Below are 25407 nucleotides of genomic sequence, written 5' to 3'. Positions count from 1 at the left end.
TGGATCCTGACCCTGTGGCTTGTAGCTCTAATCTGGACCCCTGCTCCTGGCACCTGACTTTGTCTGCTCCTGATCCTCTGGGCTTACAACTTTCTACTGGCTCTACTGACACTGGCTCATCAGGCCAGATGGCCCTGAAACACTGCCCTTCTCCACAGGAATTTCTCATAACATAATCAAAAGATATGCAAATGTTAAGGTAGGTTTGAGGAATACAGTGGGGAGGGTGAAACCAGTGAAGGAGAATGTTGTGAGGGTTGATAGGCAAGAGGGGGTTTTCTGAGGTAAGAAGTCCCTTAGAACTGTGCTTTGGAACAGGTACTGAGAATCAGCATACTATTAGATAACTACCTTATTAGTGTAAGGGAAATCTAGGGGTGTAGACAGAAGTGACAAATTTCACTTGATCTGGCCACAGAAAGCAGTTTATAGCCATGGCTAAACACAAGTGTAAGGGTGCAGAAAGGTTCAAAAATGGTTGATTGGGTGAAAATCTGATCCCTCATTGCAAAAGGTATCAGATAAAGATGTTTCAAAATATAGTATGTTCTGTAACTTGTGTCTGTACTGCCTCCCAGCCTGGCGCTGTTTTCAGAATGGGAGAGGGGAAACACAGTGCAGGGAGTTCTGTCTGGGGATTTTTCAGACCCCCCCCCGGAAGGGTGGGTTTATTGGAGACCCCCTGAGATGGGAGGGTTCCAATTCACCCACCCCACCCTTCAGCACCAGCTGGGGAGCCCCAAAAATGAGCTCCCTCCATTGCCTTTCCCCCTTCCCATTCTGAAAACAGAGAGCTGAGGCTGTTGCTATGGGAACCTGGCTGCAGGCTCCCAGGCCATTCCCCTCCCACCTGGAACCAACAGTGAAGTTCTGTTTGGTCTGGGGTAACACTGTAACTCAGAACGCTTTGCAGAAAAGTTCTGAGTTACAGCTGGGAGCTGCACTTCTGTCTGCACCCTAGATGTACATCTCACATTCCCTCATCCCTTTCTTGACTGAGTTCACTATCAGTAGGTGAACATTTACAGTCCTCTATCTCAGAGTCTAGAATGTGAACCAGTACATGACAGGTCTCACATCTCATGTGTGACCCAGGATTGGGGAGAGAGGAACTACCATTCCAGTAGGCTTTGAGTCTCTCTTCCTGCCCCCAACACGTGTTACAGAGGGTCCTTCTGAAGGAGTCTGAACCCCTTCTCCTTATACTCCAATTTAAACTGGTATCTGGGAGTGCCCTGCTTTTTTTGGCCCTTATCAGCCCTTCTCTCCTCACATGCTACACCTCCTTCCCTCTGCCCAACAACAGAAGCCACTGGGGGTCCCCTGGACCCCATGAATATTCTGTGGAAGATCTTGTAATCAGAACATTTTTGAGCAAGCTAGTTCTGATAACAGAATGGGGAAAAGTAAAGTTAGTTTGAAAAATATATCTCTTCTGCCAATTTTGATGCATCTGAGTGTATTAAACTTATTAAAAACCTCTTTTTTTCCTACACTAAATGAAAATGGCTATGGTAACAGAATAGTAAGTTTAAGAAAGTTATCACACAAAAATTAAAGTTATCATAATAAATATTAAGATAACTTCTGAACATGTATAAATCTAAATAAATAAAACTAAATGAATTAATATTATAAGAAAATTAACGCACAACAGACCAGTACGGTCCTATTCTATATGAATAGCAAACCTACAAGTTTTCAAATTATTATATATAAATCCATGACACAGAATGATAATACAATAGATAAAAGAAAACTTCCCTATTTGTGGTTACCAAGTCAACTATACAGCCTGAAAACTACATCATCTTAAATAACCAGATAAAGTATTCAGAAACATTTCCCCTTCCTTTCTAGTCATATTTATTTTTTGTATGTTGATATACAAAATATATGCTAAAAAATGGTACATGAAAACAAAAAAAAAATATGAAGGGTTATTTTTCCACTACGTAAAGTATTCCTTTGAAAATGAACACATCCTTGCATTTGAGATGCACCCAAATTTTCTCTCAAATTCTAGGAAAAAAACCCAAAACATTCACAACCTCTGTGTTGCATAAGAGCTTTTTACCTTTTTTTCCAACTTGAATTTACTTTCCACAATCAATATTTTCTTTTAAAACGTGTGCCATGCAAAGGAATAAAGTATTATATTCTTAGAAGATGCTTTCATTTTATCTCATTAAATTTCTTCACATCACAAAGCTGTCATTATCAGTCTACATACCAGAGTATTATACGCATGGGGAGACTCAGAAGTTTTCTGAAACTTTTCAACATTGTGTAGTGATGCCCTTGTGCATTGCTACACACGTTCCCTGCCATCAGTTAACGTCCAGAGACTTCCTGAATACCAGAGTGTGCATCACACTTAGTTTGCAGCTAATTGTTACAGAGGGTTAACAAAATGATGAACAATATCATACATGTTAATGCATTATTTGATTCCATTTAGAAAATTACAAGAGAATTAACACAAAAAGTATATATTTTTCCTGACAGATATATGACCTGGGGTTATTTAAATTTATCCTGCTGTGGACGGCATTGTTAAATCAACAAACTTTCTTGCTACCACCTGCTTTACAGCATAACACCACCACACAGTCCCGTTCCAGCAACTATCATTAAGAAATCTCTAATCTTAAAATCTAACCAAATACATTTTGCTCTTTCTACACTTCCACCTTTCTTTTCTTTGACCTACATTAATAGATTCCTGTCATTCCATTACCTGGCCACATCCAGGGGCTGTGCATAAAAAGGGTTTGTCATCACTCATATTCCACAGGTCGCTGTATTACCTAAGTTGAAAGGATAAAAGACTTCTCAAAATATTTATAGTAATTGAAACTTTATCAGCATATCAACTTACAAAAGCCCTGGGCTATAAAAAGTACTTCAGCATTTAGTATTCCAGAAGCAAAAACTGCTTTGTCTTCTGACTGCAGTGAGAGTTATCTAAGTATCTGGTAAGCAATGGAAGTAATACTGAAATACATATGGCTTTCAAAGTATATTTCTAAGCCCGGTGAGGGAGATATACAAATCCAAACAGATACATAACAGATTTTGAGCATGCATCTTAATTTTAAAAGGAAGCAATACAAGAAAGCATTTGAACACAATGCAAATTTAACCTGTGAAATATGATCCACAAAATGTCACTGAGGTAGCTGACTGAAATAAAAATACACTGCAATTACCAGATTTCTAAAAACAGAGGAAAATAACAGGTAATAGCGAAGAAACAAGAACTAGTCATGCACAGCAAATCATTCACTCCCTTATTTTCTCAATTCTGTTAAACTCTTATTACAGGGTTATGATGCCTGTGCACATCTCCACAGCATATATACAGTTCTTAAATGTAATTACAAAAATATACATCTTAAAACTCCTTCAGAAAAACAACACTAGCATTTACCTTAAAAATATGCTTAACAAGGTGTCAGCAGATCTTTACTATACTTAGCAATACTCTACATACTTACACATGTACACAAATGTATATACCTGCCAGATTTCATACGCAAGCCAAATTTTATAAGGCGAACACCTTATCACGTCCTCCTTTTCATGGCAATAAACTATAATTAAATGAAACAGATTAATTACTGTTATGGAAATGAAACAATAAAATGTAGTTATACCCTTGTAATATCACTAGGAAAATGATACAATTCCTGGATCAGGTCAAAATAGTATTGAATTTTTACTACTCTGTAGATATACTTCAGTTTACTTCTAGAGTAAAGCCTTCCTACCTCAAAGTTCCATTTTTAATAATTTAATAGAAGCACGACAAATTTTAATTCCAATTTTCAATGCAATTTCAATGTAATTTCTTCATGCAAAATAATAAAAATGACAACGCATTTAAAGAATAACTACTACTTTCTATTGTTTAAATAAAATATTTTTCAGTTAAGTCTCTTAAGGGCTCTTAGGGCAATAGCAGTAGCAATTCTATTTGTGAAGCATTATGCTTTGTTATCCTTAGAACTTGTAATAAAACAAGTCATACTGCGAGTTTTTTTCTTTTTTGGGTGAGGGATAAGGGAGCTGCCCTTATAATCTGTTGCAATTATAAGTTAACCTGCTACTTTCACCTTCAATTAAAACAAACAAACAGCTTTCTCCCCTAAATCAGGGTCCAGTAACTAGAGATAAAGGCCTCAAGCTGCTAGTATCCCTTTCAAAATCCTATGGAAGAATCAAACAGTCAAGGAAAGGACCTAAAGTGTTAAATGCAGTAAAAATTCCAAAATAAAAACTATCCTGAAAAAAATTCTGACCTGGTATTTTTATTACATAACACAAAAATACAGTAAGTACAAAAGTCATAACTGTAGGGGGGCTCAATTATAGGCTGATCCTGCCTATAAGTCGAGTTCAATTTTTATGAGGTTTATTCTTTTTAGAGGGTAAAATTAGAACAATACAGCATGCAACCCAAAAGTTATTGGAAATGCAATAATTACATAGGTTCACATACCAAGTCATTTTAAAATAAGATCTATACAAAAGCAAAAAAATCCCCCAAAGACAGACTCTTTTATGATCACTCCAAGTCAAGTTAGGCTAACAGTTTATTGCAACCCAAAAGACTCAATGTGTCCACAACACACAATGTTTCTGCACTGACTTTACCACAAGTCTACGATGTGATCAACATTCACTAATAAAATGGAAAACAAAATTTTAAAAGAAGAGGGTACACTTGCCCTGCCTATAAATTCATTTGACTTTCTTATGGTAACATATAAGATGCATTTAAAATGACCTTTTCAGATCAGTTACTTCACCCTACCCTGTTTCACTATTAAATAAGTTTTGGATTATTACACATCTTTTCTTCCTGATTATAATTTCCCTTGGGTTAAAAGAGTTTCAGTAATTCTTATATTTATGTAAAAGCACTATATAAAATGGGAAACCTAAGTATTTAAATTACTCTGAAAGTTCAAAGAAAATAAAAGAAGCCAGAAGAAAAGTACTGGAATAGTACTGAGAAAAAAGTAGGACCTAAATAAAATGGAGGTCTACTTCTAACTACATTTCTCTTAGCTGAATGCCTGCAACTATCATAATACCAGAGACAAATAATTTTTTATTTACAAAGATAGTCTTTGCATTCCAAATGCCACTTCAGAATGGATTTTTTTTTTAACTGTAATGATGAAGCCAAAGAAAAAAGGCAGGAGCTGAGGCTGAATAAAGAATGATCATCATTCATTTTTTTCAGAATAATGGTTGGAAAGACAGCTCCAGACAGAATGCCTAAGTAACCAACAACAGGACAGGTACCGGGCAATATTTTTGGATGCAAAAGGCTGCCTTAACATTAAAAGATGTAAGATAGTAAAGAAACTAATAGTACTCCCAACCCCATAAAACTCATTTGACCCTGAAACAGATTCAGAAATTTTAAAGTACCATCATAAAAGTTTTAAAAAGTGGTAATTCCGAATGCTTATCTGCTTGATGAAGCAAACAGTTTGATCAAAGAAGACCATCAAGATGGCTTTTTTCCATCAGTTTGCACACAAAAGGAAATGCGGATTTTGGAACTACCTACATTTCCAAAGGCCATATATTCTCTCTAATACAGCATTTACCTTTTAGACCCAAGAAATCTCAATCACACCTACTTAGATCTACTACACTGGCATTTCCTCACTGACATACATCATTTACATCCACAGCTAACACACGTTCCAAAATGAAAATGCATTGCCCCCTTCCTACATTTATTTCGTAACAATGAGTGGACAAAACATTTGGCTTCCCAGACTGAAGACAAGAGAACTGGAGACCTGGTCACTGGCAATAATCATATGGAGGCACACAAACATGGCACTGAGGACACTGAATGGTGTTGCTTCTTAAGTTTAACACAGGGAAGACACTCAAACCATCTGAGGTCATAAGCCAAGAAGAGATGAACTACTGCCAGACATTTAAAAGTCTTTTACACTGCTGAAGGAGACATATGCATCAGACGGAATGCTAATACAAATGATGGAGTTCATTCTGCCATTCTCTTCAAAGAGCACACAGATCCTAAGTTTTTTAAAGAACTCGGTTAAATGGGCTATTGATAGGCATATCTTTCTGATGTCTGTTAATGTTACTATCATTCTTTTTGATTCACAGGAACAGGGACAAGCATAAAGACCCCAAAATTAATAAGACACTGACTTCAGGGTAAAATCAATGGATAACACTGGATAGGATCCTGGATGTTCCTGAATTACAATGGATACTTGTAAGTTGCCCCAGACAATATATTATCTCTGTTCTGCTGCTTTGTTCCACATTTTTTTATTGATTCAATTTCAATTCTTACCTGGGCTAGACTCATTTGGGCCTTGAAATAAATTAAGTAAACTCTGGGAAATCTCTTTCTATGAGTCACTCCCATACTGGAGATAGTTGAACATACTTTGCAGGCTCTAAAAAAAACAATTAAACTGATTTCTACCCACTGAAGCTATAACTGCCAAGTTAATCAGAAAAAAAATCCAATTTTGTCCCTCCTTGTCTTGATCCCCCTCCAGACTATTCAATGTAAGAGAGAAAAAAATGGAACCTAACACATTAAGGGCAAGTTGGGAAGGGAAGGGAAGGGAAGGAAGTGGAGAGCTTCAGAAATTATGCTTCAGCATCAAAAGAGTACTAGAGACTTCCCCTTCTCTAAGAGTGAATACAACAATGAAGCCCCCAAAACTCTTTCCCTTAAAAGATTAACTGAAGTGCCTTCTCTTAATTAAAGAATTACTCTTCTGTGTGAACAACAGAAATGAATTATATGAACTTCTGACCCGATGGTTGGAAGCAAGCTGTTGTGGACTTCAGTGAAGGCAAAGCAGATAACATGTATTGAATAACTGTTTCAAAGCACTTACATTGACAACTACACTTTCTGTGTCTAGCTGAGTGACTTTGTTAAAAAAAAAAAAAAAAAGAAAGAAAAGAAAAAGATGAAACCTCTTCAGCTTTGGCTTGACCTCCTCAAAGAAACTGTACATTTCAAATAAATGTTAGAGTGGAATGAAGCACAAATCTGTACTATATGGTGTGTACTTGTCCTTTCATTCCTGTCCTTTAGATTTTGTGTTCCTTCAAGTTAAGAGTAAGAATCAGGGTCAGTAACTGATCTGAACACAGAAAGAGCATCACATAGCTTTGGTAGTTTAATTAGTTCTGCTATCTGTTACTGTTTGTCAGAATGCAATCCATCAGTCCTGCACTAGTATGCTGAAGATATATAACAAAGGACCTACAGAGACAGAATATTAACACAGACATTCTAATCTAAAACTTCATAAACCTGATGCATCACTTACAGAAAAAAATTAAGAAAGGAAAATATATCACAAATATTAATCACACACAAAGATGCAATTAAAGCTCACACTGGATATCAATTTAGTGATATTTAAAGTAATATGGCTCCTATTCAGAAACTGATTAAAGACATTTTTATAAAATATTACATAAAAAAATTTCTGGCTAAGATTATTACATTTGTTAAATGATCTGAAATACATTTTATTAAAATGAAACAACCCGTTACTACTGTATACACTGAAGTTTGATTTTAAAATATCTTCCTGAAGGAAATACTCAAATTGCTAGAAGTAGTTAAACCATTCAGAAATAGCATTTACTAATGCAGTTTCTTGTAAGCTCTAATATTATGTGGTAGTTTTCTTATGCCTTCTGTTTATCCCTTAAATGTCAGAATAATAAAAATATTTGAGAAATACCCATTTTTAATACAAATCTAGTTAAACTAGATAAATATATTTCCCTCTGCAAATCTACCTTGATTTGGTAAGAAAATCATTATTTTCACATGTGAATGGACTTGGAATAAGCCCAGGAGTCTTGAGGAGCTGGTTCTCATACTGGACTACTGTGTTAACAATTACTCAGCTCTAGTGATTGTGGTCTGTGAGGTGGACCAATGATTCTAATCCTTCTTACCACCCATATGGGATTCAGCATAACTCCATGTGATTTTTTTCAGTTTAAGTTTAAAACAAACCAAAAAGGACATCTCTTTTTTATGCTAGTATTCGAGCAGAGGTGGGGAAAATGGCAAATCTGGGTGGCAGCCAGACTCTATTTCCCAGCAGCTCCTGCTTGCATCGCTGCAGCCAGTTTCCATGGAGATCCCAGCAGTGGTGGGGCCATGACAGTGCAGAGCCAGGATTTCCATGGAGACCAGCCCCAGCAGCATGGGCAGGGAGAGCTGCTCCAGGGCCAGAGCTGGGATCTTGCAGCAGTGACAGTATGGCTCAGAGCCGGGGTAGAGCCATGATCCACTGCCTGCATGCTCCTGTGAATTGCTGGACCCCCATAAGATCCTGGCCCCACCTTGTCACAGACCTGCCATTGCTGAGGTCTCCATGGAAACCGGTCTCAGTAACATGGGCAAGAGTTGCTGAGAAATGGAGTCCGTCATGGGATTGATCAAGCCCACGAGCCAGACTTTGCCTGCTTCTGTATTAGAATGATGTTGTAGCTAGGATAGTACAGGAAATATGCAAAAATGAAGACTTTTATGGGTGATACCTTTCACAGGACAAACTGCATGGTTGAGTGGGATTTACACAAGTTTTTGGGTAGAAAGTGCCCTACCCCAGACCTGAGAAAAAAGCAGGTCTTTTTACTACATGTGTCTATCCCTTGTTTATGCACACCAGCTACACTTTGCAATAAGTACCGAACTATTCACTCCTTCTGGGCTTTTCTATGACTATTACCAAAATGTATGATTGCTTCAAATTCAACAAACTTATCTTCAAAACCATTCTGTAAACTGGTTCTCTTATTTCCTCTTGTCAGATAAATGAGACACAGACAAGAAATTGTCAATAGTATACACCAATTTTAGGTGTCCTACCTGAGATCCTGGGAACTATTAAGAGGAATACCATATTTACTTGCATAACACATGACCTTTTGCCCAACCCTCTCACAGCCACTGCTGAATTAGCAATCAACTTTGGCTGAGCAGGAAAACTCTAGCTTTTAGCAGAACAGGAGAGGGTAGGCAAGTGACACAGAAGAGTAGACTCTACCCCTGCTCCATGAGGTCAGCATTCAGCCTGAGGAAAGCAAGAGACACAGAAGAGTAGATTCTACCCTTGTTTCATGTGAGAAACAGTTCTTACAAATAACAGCCACCTTCAACATACAACACTGATTACTCCCTATGCAACATTCACCCTGTATGATGAATGAGGCAAAAGCAGTCTTAATCCCAGGACTACCTAAATTCTGAATGTCTGTCTTAAAACTGTAACATTATCTGAATACAGTTTATAAACACTACCAAAAATGGAATGCATCATTTGTGGCTCCATAGTGCCCAAAGGTCCAAACCAAGACTGGGAGCCCATTATATTATTATGCACAAATACATACTAACTCACTGTTCCTGCTCCAGGGAATTTATACTCTAAAATGTCAAGTGATGTATGACAGATAGTGGGGGAAAGGATTAAGATAATAAAACCCCTCACATTGTTATAAACATACATGTATTTTTAAAGTTTTTTATGAATGATAATTTCCAACTATCTGCCCTTAACCAAGCTATAATTATTTTATTCATTTTAAGCATTATGACAGAAGTGAGATTTGGGGACACATGCAAGGGCCATGACTTTATGGATTAGCTCAAGTAGCATGCTCCATGGGAGGGAAAACAGAGGGAAAATGTGTAGTCAGTTATTAGAAAAGCTGACAAAAGGACAAACACAGCTAGCATATCAAGCACAACAAAAAAGCTGTCTTTATCATGCAAAGAGACTTATGAGAAGAGCTAAAGACTCTTGAAGGTGAAGATAAGAAGCTTGACACTAATGCAGTGAAATGGGGGAGGAACTGAACTATCTAAAGAGACTGATGGACCAAAAAAGTGGAGATTAATAACTCCATTTTGTATTCACTGGAAGTACTGGACCATGGGAGATCAAGTATTCTTTCATAGGGTATCATATATAGGCAAAGGGGCCTATTATATGTGGTCCTTTCCAGCCTATCACGAAGAATTTGGTATATGAAGTTCTGTCTGCTGACACCTTGTGTTTTGGATTGACAGCTCCCATATAACATGTATGCTTTGATGTTACTCCTATGTAGGGAGGAAAGAGAAACATGGAAGCAAACATCTGACCTTGTGATACCAAGGTAAATTTTCAAGGTATAGCAAGGAGACATGAGGAAAAAAGTTTGGTTCCTTTGTAATACTAGTAAGCCATTCTTGTCAGGTTGGTATTATTTATCCATCTAAGAATGGTAAACTAAAGAACCCATTCAACATTAAACAGGCAGAGCAAGTGACCTTGATCAATACCACCTGTGTAATTAACTTCCTGAAATTACACTAGCTATTGGCACCATAGCGATAGTGCCTGCAGGCAGATCTCCCTCCATTTCTTTGACAATAACCGTATGCTTAAATGTAGGGGTACAAGAGTAATTTTATAAAATTATAAATAATACAACTGCTTAAAGGCAATACTCCCCCATCTGTCAATTACTCTAATTGCATAAAATGTTTCTTTATACAGCTTAATATAATTTAGCACAAGATTCAAGCCCTATTCAATAGGGCAGTGCAGGACAACACAGTTTGTTTGGTCAATAACAAAAGGACATAATAGTGTGAATAAACATTTAAAAACATTTCTCTAGACTTTGCATTTTTCAGTCTAGGAAAATATTTAAAGCATATATTCATGTACATTAACTAAACAAATATTTTAAGTTTTAAGGTTTCTGCTGGTAGCATACATGAGACTAAAGCCTTGAAACAGTGCTTCCAACCCACAAGAAAAATGTAAGTTATTATTTATTAATTCCATACAAAACTTACAGTATCGATATCAGATGGTATGCAGCTTCCTGGGCCATTTAACTGCAAAGCAAATTTCACTGTACAGAATGAACAAGCATAATACACATGCACTCTAAAAGTTAATCTTAATGAATTAATGTTTATAAAGTAATCTGAAGATACAAAATGCTATAAAAATGCACAGCATGCTCATCAGGCCAAAGTATCTGTTTTTAAATCTCTTTAAAAAAAGTAGTCGGAAGTGGAGGGATCATTAAGCTGATTGTTACACTATATCGAATGTTTTTGTGGGGGATTTTGCAGAGCACTACAAAACTAACTTGTCCTTCTTGCTCTTCCACCAGTATGGATGGTAGTCCATAAAGGAAAATTATGATGTGCTGACAACATACAAGCAAACACTACAATTAATTCTGGAAAACAGCCATTTTTATGAGACTCTAGGTTACCCAACCAAGAGTGAAACATATAAGTGCTGATGACTGTTAGTGGCCAAATGCACACTTGGAAACATATTTTAGATTATTTTAATAAAAGATAATGACAACCTCTTGCCTTTGATGGGGCATAAAATTATATTCTTAAAATGTTTACTTAGTTAGCTTTGGCTGATGATAAAGAAAATACATTTTAAAATAAGACTAATTTAAATTCCTGATTTGGTTACCTGCAATGTCTTTTGATAAACCAAGATTAAAAATATGACAAAATAACTGTTCAAGTGACTGTGATGACAAGTATGATCATCAGATAATGCAGACTAGAAAAGAGTAAAAAACACAACAGCAAAATATTTTGCACCTAAATTCATTTGCTTTAGTTACATCTTTAGTACAAAGATGCCTGTTTTGATGAATAAGATAATCAAAACAAAATGAACAATACTGTATACTTTAAGAGCGTAATGGCTGATCTACTTTAAAAAAGATTTTAAAATAAACTCTGCTTTTGTTAGTCTCTGTTCCTACAAATTTCTAGAACAAAGTTAGACCAGTACCATGCACTTCTGAAAGCCTTAACTTTAATTTTTTTTTTAATTACATAAGATTGTATCTGGAAAAATCTCATAAATTATTCTGCTTAACTAAAAGTAAAAAATAGTATTTGCAGTTTAAAGAAAATGTCACAACTATACTGACCTGGATGAGGCTGGAACAGCTTTTCTCAGTTTCCTAAAACACAGAAAAAAAGAGTTGAAACAAAATAAGTGTACTTACTGCTTCACATTTAAAGAAAAAGTCATTATTAAAAGAATGTCCAAACCCCTAACTCTAGAGACATGCTGTGTCTTACTATTATTATAAGATTTGAAATACAAAAGTGGAAAGAAGGGGTCAAGAATTTTAAAAAATATATATGAAAAATGGAGATTTTCACTACTTGTTAATTACACTTCTACAAACCTGACCATAGGATTTTTATTCAATTTCAAATTTGCTAGGCGGAGTAATCATTACTGGTTTCCAAAAGTTATTCTCCCTTCAGCTACAGGGTCTTTAACAGCTAGCTCCCGTGTATTTTTTTTTTCTAGCACAGGACAACAGAACTGCTCTAAGACTGGGAGAAATTGGAGGGGGGCTTCAATGTTGATTTCTTTAGTGTTTCAGAATCCTTAAACAAGTGGATCTTCTGAACAAGTGGAGGTTCTGACGCTGCAGAGGAAAGACCATTGTGAGCCTGGAAGAGGTGGATAGGATTAATTTTGAAATACTAGCTGTCATGAAGAGTGCTCAGAAGACTGGCATTACAAGCTCTCTACCTCAAGAAGTCAAAGCATCAAATAGTGACTGCCCAGACAAAATGTGAGCAGAGGGCGGAGAACTTACCACCTGAAGGAAAAGAAAGCCAGAGACTGCTAGCTTGCTGCTATAACCATGTGCCTTGCTGCAAGAGAGCTTTTTGCCTGCCCGGGAAGAAGTCTTGAAACCTGTCTGTTCCAATGGATCACAAGGAACAGTAAGAAGGAAGGTAATAATGTAATATCATGAAGATATCTGGGTATGTATAACCACAGCATTTTCTGCCTGACAGTCAGCTGACTGAGGCATGAGGGCCAAAGGCACTTGCCTAGCTGAGGCAAAAGATAAACTGAGGAAAACAGTGGAGTCAGCCTGTAGAACAAGTGCAACTGGACAGGAAGAAAACAAGTTGGAAGCTGGTGATTAGTTACTCTGTCTACCAAGTTGAAACACAAGAAGGAACTTACCAATATTTGTCCTATCAAATGAACAAGTGCAAAAAAATCCACTGGACTATCTGATGGAGGGTGCAATCCTGTTAGTTTAAAATGAAATTAAATGGTACTGTTGGCAACAATGTGACACAGACTTGAAAAGTCTGGATGATCACATAATATCACATAATATTCTCCCACATTAATATGATTATAATTGATATCTTTAAAAGTTCTATCTCCTATTTGAATATGCATTGATACCCCATCTGTACTTCAGTTAACTATGAGGCAAACAGTTTGAAATCCAATCACTTTTAAAAACATGAATTAGAAGTTGTTTGAGGGAACAACCCCATTGCTTTCAAGTCCTGTTTTGCTGCTTTTCACTCATTTTTTTTGTTTTAAAGTTTTCTTTATATATCACTATGTGAAAAAAGCAGGAAATAAATTAATTATATTTGAAGACCTGTCAGATTGGTAAAACACTAAAAAAGAAAATTCTAATTTCTTTAGTATTTTAGTCTTTGATGTTGCCTGTGAAAATAATAAAGATATGTCTGAAAGAACTGTAAATTCTAGGTTAACAACATCCCATTAATACAAAGACAGTCTGTACTTTAGAATATATATCATTTTCATTCTTATTTATTAAGTCCTAGAATAACATTCAAAAACTCTGGTAAAGATTGGGTTTTGTTGAGCCAGAGGTACAAATAAGTAGGAAAGCAGTCCTAGCCCACAGAAACTTAAGAGTCTAATTTACAAAAAAATGCAACAAGTGGGTATCACCACAACAGGGAAGGATTGGTGGTGGAAAAGTGGTAAGAGTAATATGACCAGGCATTTAAGGTGAGTTATGTGCACCACACAGTGCTTGTTCCAATGCAAATTTATTTTGGTACTTTTTACACGGCAACTTTACATGTTAAATATTTTTAAAGTGGTGTAGGGACAAGCTGAGCTCAGAAAAATCAAAACCAAGTGCAAATAAAAGATGCATCTTTCTGGATCCATGCCTAGGTATCCACATGCAATTAACAGAAAGAAAAACAGACTAATCTGAATGTCTTATAACAAAACAGGACCTTGGCATAAGCACACCTTAATCATACTTGAATGACAAAAGCCAGTAGAATACAGTATTACCTGAGTAATACCTTTATATGACACAGAATGTGCTGTGGAGATGCAGAAATGACAATACAACCAAAAGATTTTATATAATCAAATCAAACAGCATTTCTGAGTAGGAAACAGTACACAGAAGGTATAGTTCACCTATAAAATCCAGAACAAATACACCAATAAATTCAAATTACTGCTCTCTGAATCAGGCTATAATAACGACCTATTATCGTGCAATATTAGCTACCCAAATATAAACTCATCAGTGTACATGGTGACTCACTCCACTTCTCCAAAAATGTTATTTCATTAATGTTATTTCTGTAATTAATGCTCATATTTGCCAATAAACTTTTATGGAACAGGGAACCCCAGTAAAGTTTTCTTTGGACCAGGTTGCAGTGAGACCCTTATATTCTGTAATGTGCTTTATACCCGCATAGGTACTTAGCTTTACTACTGTGACTAGTTCAACGGAAATCAATGAGACTATTCTTGGTGGTAACCTTAAGCAGGTGTATAAGTGCATATAAATCTGAGTAAGCTCTCTAAACAACCTGTACAAATCATCCTTCAATAAATGGTTCAAGATACTATATTCTGGAAAACAATTATGGAAAAAATAACCATACAGAAGCTTTCTTTCTTATCCCATCTTCTAAAGCAGTGGCTCTCAAACTTGTTAGACTCAAAGCACCCTTTGAAAATGTCAGCTCTTAGCCTTTACTTGAAAAGGCTAGAAAAATAGAATCATTATTCTATTTCAAAGCACTGAGAAAGACCAAAACAGGCCAAAATGTTTAGGACATTATGGGTGCATCCAAATGAGTGCAGTCATGTGGTATGTGGTGCCGCAAACACATTTGCAGTGACACATACCACACAGCCCAGCGTTCTTCATGCTGCAAGGGTGCGCTGCCTGAACGTGTGCTGCTCCATTTTTTTTTCATTATGGGTTTTTTTGACCCCTGGATAACCAGGGGTAAAAAAAAAAACAAAAAAAAAACAAAAAAAAACACACAAAAAAAACCACAACACAGAAAAAAACCTACATGCTCTGCTACCAAACTTCCATGCACATCTGGACTCACCCTATGAATTCTTATTTAAAACCTCAAGGTTTAGTTTATGAATCTCTTGTAGATGCCTGCATATCTAACCATGCTTGAACGGGGCAACTTGAAAAGTATCTCATGGTACCCTGGTTGAGAATCACTGTTCTAAAACACAATGATTTAGATCTCAGATCACAACATTTTTCATTAACCACACACATGACTTTAAGTCCAACCTAGCTTACTCAACTCAGATAGCTTGAAGCTAATAAAGCGGGCACTTGCCAAGATTCATTCACAGGAGTATGGGAAGGAAAAAACAAGATTTGGCTAATGGAAAGTCAAAGGCCACACCCAAAAGCCTCATTTACTTAGAGGACAAAGATAATCTTGTGTGTATTAACTGGAAGGGTAAAGAAACAGAAGAATGTCTTTATTTCAGAAATGAATGAACTGCTTGAGGAACAGAGTGAACCACCCATGTGTAATGGGCTGAGTCCCTTTCGGGGTCAGGGGTGGGAAGTGAAGAGGTTGTGACGAGAAGGGAACAGGCAACAGGCAACAGGAGGTGTGACAGCTCCTGGCCCACAGCTTGCCAGTCCAGCCCGGCACAGGAAGCCTGAGGGAAGATCCGCAGCGCGGGAGCACCGCAGCTTGTCATCACCCCGCCGCCGGCGCCAGCTCTTGCAAGAAGCCCCCGGGCAGAGGCGAAGGAGAGAGACAGCTCTCAGGGTAGCGGGGCGCCAGGACCAGGCAGGGAAGACGCTCACCGGCGCATCCCCCGCAGGACCGGGATGGGCCGGGCCGGCAGCTCCCACTGAAGGCGCAGGCCCCCACCACCCGGCGAATACAAGTGAAGCCCGGCCCCGTCCCATCCCCGGGGCCCGCAGCGCTTCCGGGTGGAGGGCCACAGGCTCGCCCGGCCCGGCCACCCCCCCGAGGGACCCTCCTCTGCGGGCGGGCGCGGCCCCGGGGACGGCGGGGCAGGGCCCGCGGTGGGGGAGGGGGCCCCTCCGGAGACCGGCGGCGGCGCCATGTTATTACATCTCGGGCACCCCCGCCTACCCCGGGCCGCTCCCCGCCCGCAGGCGGGGCCCTGCAGCGCCCGCGTCTCCCCGCTGCCTGTGGGGGCGAAGGCGCCCTACCGCGCCCAGCCCGACCCGCGCTCTGTTTACAAACTCACCCTCGGAGCACGGCCCGAACCGCACATTAAAACCCAGGTCCCCCACAGGCTTCCGTCACATCTCGCGAGACCTCTCTGACATCTCCCGAGCGCTGTGAGGGGAGCTAGTCACGTGACACAGCGGTGGGCAGAGAACTCAGCCCCTAGCCGATTGGCTGGCGGGGACTGGGCGCGCGGCGACCCCGGACTTGTCTGTGTGGCCGGAAGCGCTGAGTGACTGGGTGTGGCTGGAGCTGCAGCGCGTTTGCTGCTGCAAGCTAAGCAGGAACTGCGCTGGCTAGTGTGTGGATGGAACTACACACCCTCTGGGCTTGTTTGTGCTTGAGGCGTTGCTTTTTAAAAAAACCCAAAACCTTAAGGCTTAGTGTTGAAAAGATAGATTGAGGTTGAGTTCTTCAGATACAGCAGAGGCTCCTTTATTCCCATCCCCCAAAAGTCACCCACCCTTCCATTCCTATTTAACTAGCCTTCCCCTCTTTCCCGTTTCCCTCCAAAAGCATTGCTGCATATTTCTCTGCTGTATGCCTCCATTCCCCCATGACCTATGCTAGCGCACCTTTTCTCTATAGAGGTTCTATATTTTCTCTCCCGTGTTAACTGCACCTGTGAATCTTGTGGCTCCAGGCTTGCCTTCCTCTACCGCTTCCCCCAGCAGTTTTAAGGCGATTCCATCCTGTGACCAAGTTCAGTTTGGCCCCTGGAAATCTCTGGAGAAAACTTTACATAAAACAATTGACAGTTTATACTTGGAGTTAGCATGTTCTGTATTACCCATCCTTTCCCTATCTGCCTGGCAGACACAGCATACAATTTTGTAGACTTCTTGTCCCATTGTGCACATTATCCTCCCTTTCTACAGCCATGGCTTAATTTGCAGACCTTTGTCTTGCTGGGCCTCCTGAACCTGTACAGCCAATTAATGCTATTTCCCTCAATGGAATAAAGTTTCCAAGGGCTGGGCATCTACACAATTACCATTGGCAATTGAATCAACTACTTTCCCCAGATAGGAAAGCTACCAGGAACACAAAAATATATTTAACACTTAGGACAAACCCTTTGGGTGGTAGATATAGTAATACAATCAATTTCAAAAGAACAGCTTGGGATTTCCTTGTGGCTTCTGGAATATTGCACCTGCAATTGCTCCACCCACCAGGGATCCCCCATGCCCCTCAATCCAGAATCTCTTTCCCCACATGGCAGGGGCTGTGCATGTATTTAAAGCAAGAGAGAGACAAGTGGCCCTGGGCAAACTTGCATCTTATATCAAGTTTCTCACCAGATTTCAAAGTGCTGCACAAAGGAGAGATCAGTACCATTATGCCCCCTCCCATATGAGAAACATCAGCTGGCACTTATAAAAAAAGATGAGCTTTATCTAATGTCATAATGAAATACCATTACGTAATTCTGTGTTTTGAAATTTCCCCCAAAGTTTCCATTGGATATGATTGTACAGGAAACAGAAAGTAGAGCAGCAGTAGGGCAAGCAGCAGAAAATAAAGCAACAGTTTGGGCAGGGAACAGAAAACAGAGCAGCAGATCAGGCACAGGAAAGGGTGCAGAGTAGCACTTCTGGGAGATATGAGGCTAATTTGTGGCACACTAGTCAAAAAGATTGTCCCATTACTCCAGGACATGGAATATATCTTAAGTTGTATTGAGGGTAAAGTTAACAGATTTGTCCTTTTCAAAGTATTTTAAGAATTAGGAATACTAGGAGAAAGGGCATAGTATATAAGCAGGCTCTTTATATAATAAATCATTATTGATTATTAATGTGTTTTGAAGGATTTGGACTCTGAGGTAATAGAGAGCTTATGCCTTTCAACTATATACTTCCCATCTTCCAAGAGCTTAAAAAAAACCCTCCTCACCTAGTGCCAAATTCTGAAGGAGTGGCATTGAATACATTTAAAAATTATTAATCTTATTTTAAACAGAAGTCAGAGATATATTCTCTAATATCTCTAAAACAATAATGCTGGATACCAGGGAGGGTAACAAACAGAATAGATTGTTCCAGATATAGCAAGTTCAGTGCTGTTCCTTTAACACAGTGATTGTCAACCAGGGTACCAGGGCATCCCACAGTGCCACAAGATCCTTTGAAGGGTGCCCCAGGAAGTGAGGAAATAAGCAGATAATGGCAGGCTCAGGTTGCAAATGTAAGCAGATAAAGGCATCACTCTGTATAGCCACATTACCATCCCCATTGTCTGGCTCCTCTGCAAGGAGGTAAGCACTATAATAAATTATTTTTGAAATGGGATGCCAATAAAATCATAAAAGTTATGCAGGGATGCCTTAAATCTAAGGTGAGAACCAGTGTTTTGGTCACTGTCAGAGACAGGCTACTGGGTTAAATGGATAATTGGCCTAACCCAGTATGACACTTACTGTGTTATTAGGTACTGGTTATCACATGGGTTACAGCACCAGTTACAGAGAACTATGCCCTTCAAGTCGAGCTACCTTGCCCTCATCTCAAAATGGCCTATATGCTCAAGGGCAATGGGGAGAAAACAAGGAACAAGAAAGAAAGAAGGCAGAGAAAAAACACTAAGAATGAGGAAAGGATAAGGAAACCTGGATCCATCCAAAATTAAAGCAGACTTTAGTGGCAGCAGTATTTCTACTCAAGCAGGGCTGAGCCAGTGGACTTATGATTTATTATAAATCTACCTGATTCCTTCTAACCTTTTCATTCAACAGATGTTAACAACTTTTTTTTTTTTTTTAAATGGTCTTGACAGCTATTCTTTGTTCTGCTGTCTCTTAGGAGCTTCATTACCAGGAGCAGCTATTTCACAGATTGGAATGAGTTAAAAACAATTAAGATTGAAGGAAAAACAAATGCAACTTAAAACAGGCCCAGGCCCCTACCACATCAAAAAAACACTACGCGAGAGAAAAAGTGTGTTTTATATGTGATGATACATGTCACTTAGGGTGTACTTTGTACAGGAAGTTCTCTCCAGGAATGACTAGGTTATGGCAGGAAGAGACGTTTTTGGAAGGTCACAAAGTTAACAAAACATTGTGTGTATTAAGTAAGTCACACCCTTCAAGTGATTGTTTTGAAAGATCAGATTATTTGCAGTCATTTCTGAAAATCTGCAAGTATCTGGCCCTCTGGTTCTAAGCAAGGAAAGTAATATGATCAAACTCTTTCACATTGGTGCTATTATCAAAGTTACTGCTCCAGAACCTCCTAACCCTGAAAGAACCCAGTTCAAGAAAGGGGTCTAGAATTTTTGTTCTTGCCAAGTTTGGACCATTGCCCTGGCCTCGCCATTTCAAACAAATTGGCCATTGCCTGTACGCTGAAGCAATTTGACTTCACGTTTCATAGCAGCTATGAAGCAACATTGTCATTTGTAGATGGCCTAGATCCTTGGACAGGTGCAATAAACTTCAGCATGTACAAAATGGCAATACTAACCACTAAATCAGACATTAGATTAGCAATAGAAAGTGCTGGCTTTGGTAACTGCTAGAAGCCTTTGGGATTTTCAGTGTTACTTGAAGTCATTACAAAAATTTCATAAACTTAAGACATCTCTTTTAGATTTGAAGGCCAAAGTAGTAAACACACAGAATTTAGACTAAAAAAGGTGACATGCGGTATTGTGACCAAATCGAGAACACCCGATTTGTTCTGTTCTACATTGTGTGGCTGGCAGTCAGCATGAGCATTAAGGGGGAAAACCAGAAAGAAGTGTCTAACAGTTCCACCCAAAGTGTTTGAATTAAAGATGAAGGTCATAGCTAGACAGTTAAAGATTGTCTTTAATGACATGACTTTGGAAATAATGTACATTTCCACAACACCAACATTTTGAGAGTCCTAGCAAGATGCACAGAATTACATTTGTAATTTACTAATGCCAACATTACAAGCAGATCTCTCTTCACATGGCAAACAGGATTAAGAAAGCAACCATCAGGCAGAAGAGACCCATGGCTTCAGACAGGGCGAATCCCAGGATAGCATATGAGAACAGCTGCTGCTTCAGAGAAGGGTTTCTAAAAAGAGAGAGTGCATGAGAGGTATTAAATGCTTTATATTTTTGAAGATGCAATTCAAGTATCATTTGATAAAAAAGTTGTGGTTATGACATAAGACTTACAGAATGCTACAAGTGTCATAGCAGGAAGAGAGAGACAATCTATACCTATACAAAAGGTAATGAAGTGCCTGTAACAGTGACACTAATGTTAAAGAATGAACTAGGATAATGTACTTTACATATCACTAAATTTGGTTCTGGAATTAATGTCCAACTATAAAACAGCCTTAAAATCCCCTCTTTTAATATAAAAAGCAAACAACATTTTTACACCACTCAAATTACAACTAAAAAAAGCCTAGCCTGTGTAAGCTTCATGTCAAATATGCTCACCAGGAAAAAGAAAGCCACCAGGTAGGGAATATCAGTTCAGGTTTTCTTGTTAAATTCCACTTGTGTGCAATATAGGAAGGAGTTCATTTGCACAACCAGACCTACCCTGAATGCCTCTACAATATTTTAAGCAACTTGTAGACAAGCTATGCTATTCAACTCTTGCTCTCTCCCTAGTCAAGATGGCGTATCAGATTCATCTGTTACTCTCTAGGGAAATACGCTTTCATTTTGTATGGGAAGAAGGAGAATACTTAAAGTTTTTAATGGATTACCACCCTGCCAGTTGTGATGCAAGAGTGAGAAGTACCTCCATGAACTAGAGATCACTTTACACTTCTGCCAGTTACTAGTAGCACAGTTTGAATACATTACTGCATAGGCACAAATGTGTTTTCACTAGGATAACTAGAGAAAATTATATTTGGCCCTCTTAAAGGATTTTCCTTTTCTCAAGCTTCTGCAGCAAGGTCTGCTATCCAACATCAGTTGGTTGCTATGGAACTAATTGCTACAGTAAAGCTACAAGGTTGAAGCTGGCACATTAAGTAGAAGATATGCTACAAAGCTGTAGTGAGAATCCACATCTAAAAAAAATCCTGATAATTGGGAGAAAGGGGAATACAATCAAATTAGATATCAACATCCATCATCTCATCTGGTCTTCTAATAATGTTGGGTGTTCACTACAGAATGTGAAGTTGCTCAGTCTAGATTTGTGTTTCTTTTCAGTTCCAATTTCAGCTTTGAAAAAATGAGTCTGATTTAGCTAGTCAGCAGCCACATTCTACACATGTTCCTATGGCACCTTTGTTACTGCACCATCATTTAATACTTACTTTTGGAAGTACTAAATGACAGAACAGTAACAGCCCATACTGCATGCAGTTATTTTTAGTTGCCAGTGACATAACTTCAATGTCAGTTTGTGACCATTGATGCTACATCACTGTAGTGCAATGACACGTGTAGACGTGCCCAGTTTGCCTTAAGTAATCACTGAAGGTCTATGTATACCAGAGTCTGAATCTTACCAATTCAGGACTCTGAGCCAGCTACATTGGATACACTGCCACTACACGCTATTCCATTTATCTAAGAGTATCCTAATCTAAGAAAAGCTATTTAAGAACAATATATTGGAGTTCCATTTCAGATAAAGCTCTACTACACCAAAGAACTTCTACAACTGGTATCAATATCAATGCAACAACACTTCAAGTATAGTATTAAATCTGAATGCTAGACAAGCACTTGCACAGAAGGAAAAAGAAAAAATTACCTGGCATAACCAATGATTAGACTACCAAAGACCGTTCCAATACCAGCACCAGAACCAGCCACTCCTACTGTGGCAGCACCAGCACCAATAAATTTGGCAGCAGTGTCAATGTCCCTGCTGATAGCACTAGTCTGGAACTCTCTACGTGCTAGTTGCAATACAGTGTTCTGTACCCCATTAAGTATCGAGTTACCCTAGGAAAGAAACATGAAAGACATTTAAAGTTCAGTCAGACAATATATTTTACATATTTATTTAGAGGTATACTGTTGAACTAGAGTTAAGAAATACTACATGTAAGGGTAATTAGTGATTTAAAACTTATGACTATGAGTGAAACGTTTGAATATGGTACTTAAAGAATCAATAGCAAACAAAAAAACCCTCAAAGAGCAAAGGGGGAAATGGAGGATGACAGCAAGATGTATTATCATCAGGTATCCTTTTTAAAGGGAGTCACATTTGAATCTAGGATTAGGATACTTAGGCTCACCAGGCAGTTCTGAGTTTTTGTTTTGCAACTGAGTTTTGTTTAAATCAAGATACCTCTCCAGTCCGGACCTCTGGCCTAGAAAATACAGATGCAGAAATTGGTCTGTACAAGGCTTTTGATCCATCACGGATCTGTAAGAAAGAAAAACAAAGAAAAAAAAAATAGATAAGACATTTGTAATCAACATTCTTGGTTTTACAAACTCAGTATTCACTAGCCACCATATCATTTTTCCTTATAATAGCAGTGAATGCGTTAGTATCTGTAGATCTGCACTCTTTCGTACTGCCAACAGAGTATACAAAAGTACTCATTTTTTGCCTGAAGCATCAAGCATTATCCCCCCCCCCCAGAGCACTTCCAGCTAACTCCCACCTTTTGGGAACATGCTTTGCTATCTAAATAAAAATAACACAGTCAACATAGCAGTTTGGGAGATAGGTAATGCTAACCAGTACTGCCAGCAAGTCAGACACCTGACAACAACTCCCCTGCCAAATCCAAAAAGGATATATTTCAGAAATTCAAATGAAATCCTGGACATTTTTGGCCTGATGTTCCTACGGCTGCTAAATGTTTCTCATTAGAGTTAACTGACTCACTTATAAGTATTTTTGAAAGTGGAAGCAAAAAGAACAATGATGTTATCACCTTGTATTAAATAAAACTCAACTCCCATTTGGGACTAGTGCAGTTATCCTCATATTTAAAAAGAAAAATGGAACAAGGTAACAGCCAAGCCAAACCATGAACACTGCCATAAAAATGAAATCATGTCTTTGAAGACTTTGATTGCATTACAGTTACCCAACACAGAAGGTTAAAATCTAACAAGCCAGGAATGAATGAACCCTTCTTTCTAGACAGGGCCTGTGCATGTCCTTGGGCTTCCCCCATCATAAGGTCACCCTGATTCACACACAAGGCTCTTCCTGCTTGAGAGAAGCCTGCACACTCACAGAGAAAAGGCTTCCTTCTCAGATGAGGACATATTTTGCAGCAGTGATTTCCCTACAAGGCACAGAGAGTCCCACCCTTGCACAACACCAGCAGGAAGGTGGAATTTGACCTAGAGGAGGAGCAGGAGGGAAGCAGGCCGTGCCCCCAGCCTGCTCTCCCCCCACCCGGAGCCTTTTCCTTTCATTGCCAGGCTCCCCAGCCTGCCCCGAGGGCACCACAACAGGAGACTAGCCAGCCTCTGACCTACAACAAGGACCTAGGAGGAAGAGACAGCCCAGCCCCTACAACAGCTCCCCACTGCACTCGAGGAACAGTGTCCTGATCCGGAGGAGAGCGGGCGGCCTCCAGCCGAACCCCGCCCCCCCCCCTTGCAGACACGGGCCAGGCGGGTCTGTCCTGGCAGGGGCAGCCGCTCCCTGCAGCCCCCATGCTCACCAGGGCGGGAGAGGCGGCGAGCTTCAAGCAGGCGAACATCTTCCAGGGCTGGAGCGACGTCCCGGGGCCTCGTCCGAGCTGCGATCCGGCACGTCCCACACCCACCTCTATGCGGACACGGGGCAGAGGGCGCGGTCAGCGGCCGGATGGGGAGGGATGGGGCCGGGCCCGGCGCGCACTACCTACCGGGTCCGGCTGTAGCAGAGGTCGAACAGCGGGAGGCTCAGTGCGCAGGCGCGGCCCGGCCCTTATAGCGACTGGCCCGGATGCAAGGGGAAGCGCGGGAAGGAAGCTACCCAAGGTCACTTTGTAGCAACTTTATTAGGAACCCCTGGGCGGACAGCTGACAGCTGGGGGCGGGGTGGGATCCGCCTCCCTTCGGCACGCAGAGCCACGCCCCGCGCACTGCTGTGGGGAGGCTCTGATTGGCCACTGCACTGGCGCCGCTTTCCGGTAGCACGTATTGACCGCGCAGACTCCGGGGAGGTCGGCAGTGCTGTGGGGAGCGGACGTTGGCGCTAGTTGGGCAGAACGTTGTTTATTCGTATCTAATAAGTAGGGCCAGTCCTGTCTCGACCCGGACGTGCCCAAAGCATCTTCCGCTGCGAGGAGCAGTTGGGCAGGGCCCTGGACAGAAGAATAGTAAATGCTCAGTGTGTTGTAACTAGAAGGAGACTGTGCGTTAGGACCTGTTTTGGAGAAAATCCTGGGCCTTTTTAATGTACTGGTGAAAGGCCCAGCGGGAGTCTAATGAAATTAGACAGGCAAGGTTCTTTGGATAGATGCAATGTCTTTTATTAGACTAACTGAGTAGCTGGAAAAAAGTTTTGTAAGCTTTTGGGTGCAATCGCCCTTCTTTGGGAACAGGAAGTCTCTGCTTTTCTGAGACTCCTTGGAGACTTCCTATGCCTGAAGAAGGGCAGTTGTGCCTGAAACTACTAAGTTGGTCTAATAAAAGATATAACATCTGCCCAAAGAGCCTGACCTGCCTATGTCCTTAGACGAACACCGCTACAACCCAAAACGCAGTAATGCAGTTAGACCAATTTAAACTAGAAACAAGGTACTTTAGGGAAGGTTTTTTAGCAATGAGACAGTGTTCTAACACACTTCCAAGCACAACTGAAGTGCACTCCCTGCTGTAATGGAGAGCACGGTGTAGGAATTAGTTTGAGTTGCAATGATGTCCCTGTCCCCCAAACAGAAGTTAACTTGGTTCCAAGGGGAAGGGAATCTAGGGGCTGGTTGGGAGCCTGTAGCTGGTCTTCCCTATCCCTAGCCAGTGCTGGAGGGTGCAGTGGGAAAATTACAAGGCTGCCCCCACCTGGTGGGGAGGCCTCCAGTACACCCACCCCACCTTCCAGCAGAGGCTGAAAAAACCCCAGACCAGACTTCCCTCTCTGA

At 40.0% G+C, this 25407-nt stretch overlaps 2 protein-coding genes across 4 annotated transcripts in view; both read right to left on the bottom strand.

The window, feature by feature from the left end:
* The window catches only part of ATF2 (activating transcription factor 2), a 75824-nt gene extending 59268 nt beyond the window's left edge, over positions 1-16556 (bottom strand). The window contains exons 1-5 of one of the 3 annotated variants that reach the window (XM_090045427.1): positions 16425-16556; positions 12025-12057; positions 10904-10945; positions 3523-3596; positions 2741-2810 (exon numbers count right to left, since the gene is read on the bottom strand). In XM_090045427.1, the coding sequence (XP_089901553.1) occupies positions 2741-2765 (25 nt within the window). In that variant the 5' untranslated portion in view covers positions 2766-2810; positions 3523-3596; positions 10904-10945; positions 12025-12057; positions 16425-16556. The remainder of the gene's footprint in view (positions 1-2740; positions 2811-3522; positions 3597-10903; positions 10946-12024; positions 12058-16424) is intronic. The other 2 variants (XM_090045424.1, XM_090045423.1) reach the window with 2 other exon arrangements.
* A 3645-nt stretch (positions 16557-20201) lies between these two features.
* On the bottom strand, positions 20202-24295 carry ATP5MC3 (ATP synthase membrane subunit c locus 3). The gene is made up of 4 exons (XM_090045428.1): positions 24004-24295; positions 22662-22739; positions 22116-22309; positions 20202-20456 (listed from the first exon to the last, which is right to left on the bottom strand). Exons 1-4 carry the CDS (start codon positions 24040-24042, stop codon positions 20342-20344), a joined length of 426 nt encoding a protein of 141 aa, XP_089901554.1. The 5' UTR covers positions 24043-24295; the 3' UTR covers positions 20202-20341.
* Between the last annotated feature and the right edge of the window lie 1112 nt (positions 24296-25407).

This window comes from Crocodylus siamensis, chromosome 4 (genome assembly GCF_052110815.1).
Source record: "Crocodylus siamensis isolate JL-2025a chromosome 4, ASM5211081v1, whole genome shotgun sequence".
Taxonomy (NCBI): Eukaryota; Metazoa; Chordata; order Crocodylia; family Crocodylidae; genus Crocodylus; species Crocodylus siamensis.
Note: the sequence above shows the minus strand (reverse complement) of the source record. Positions and strands in the feature narration are given on the sequence as shown.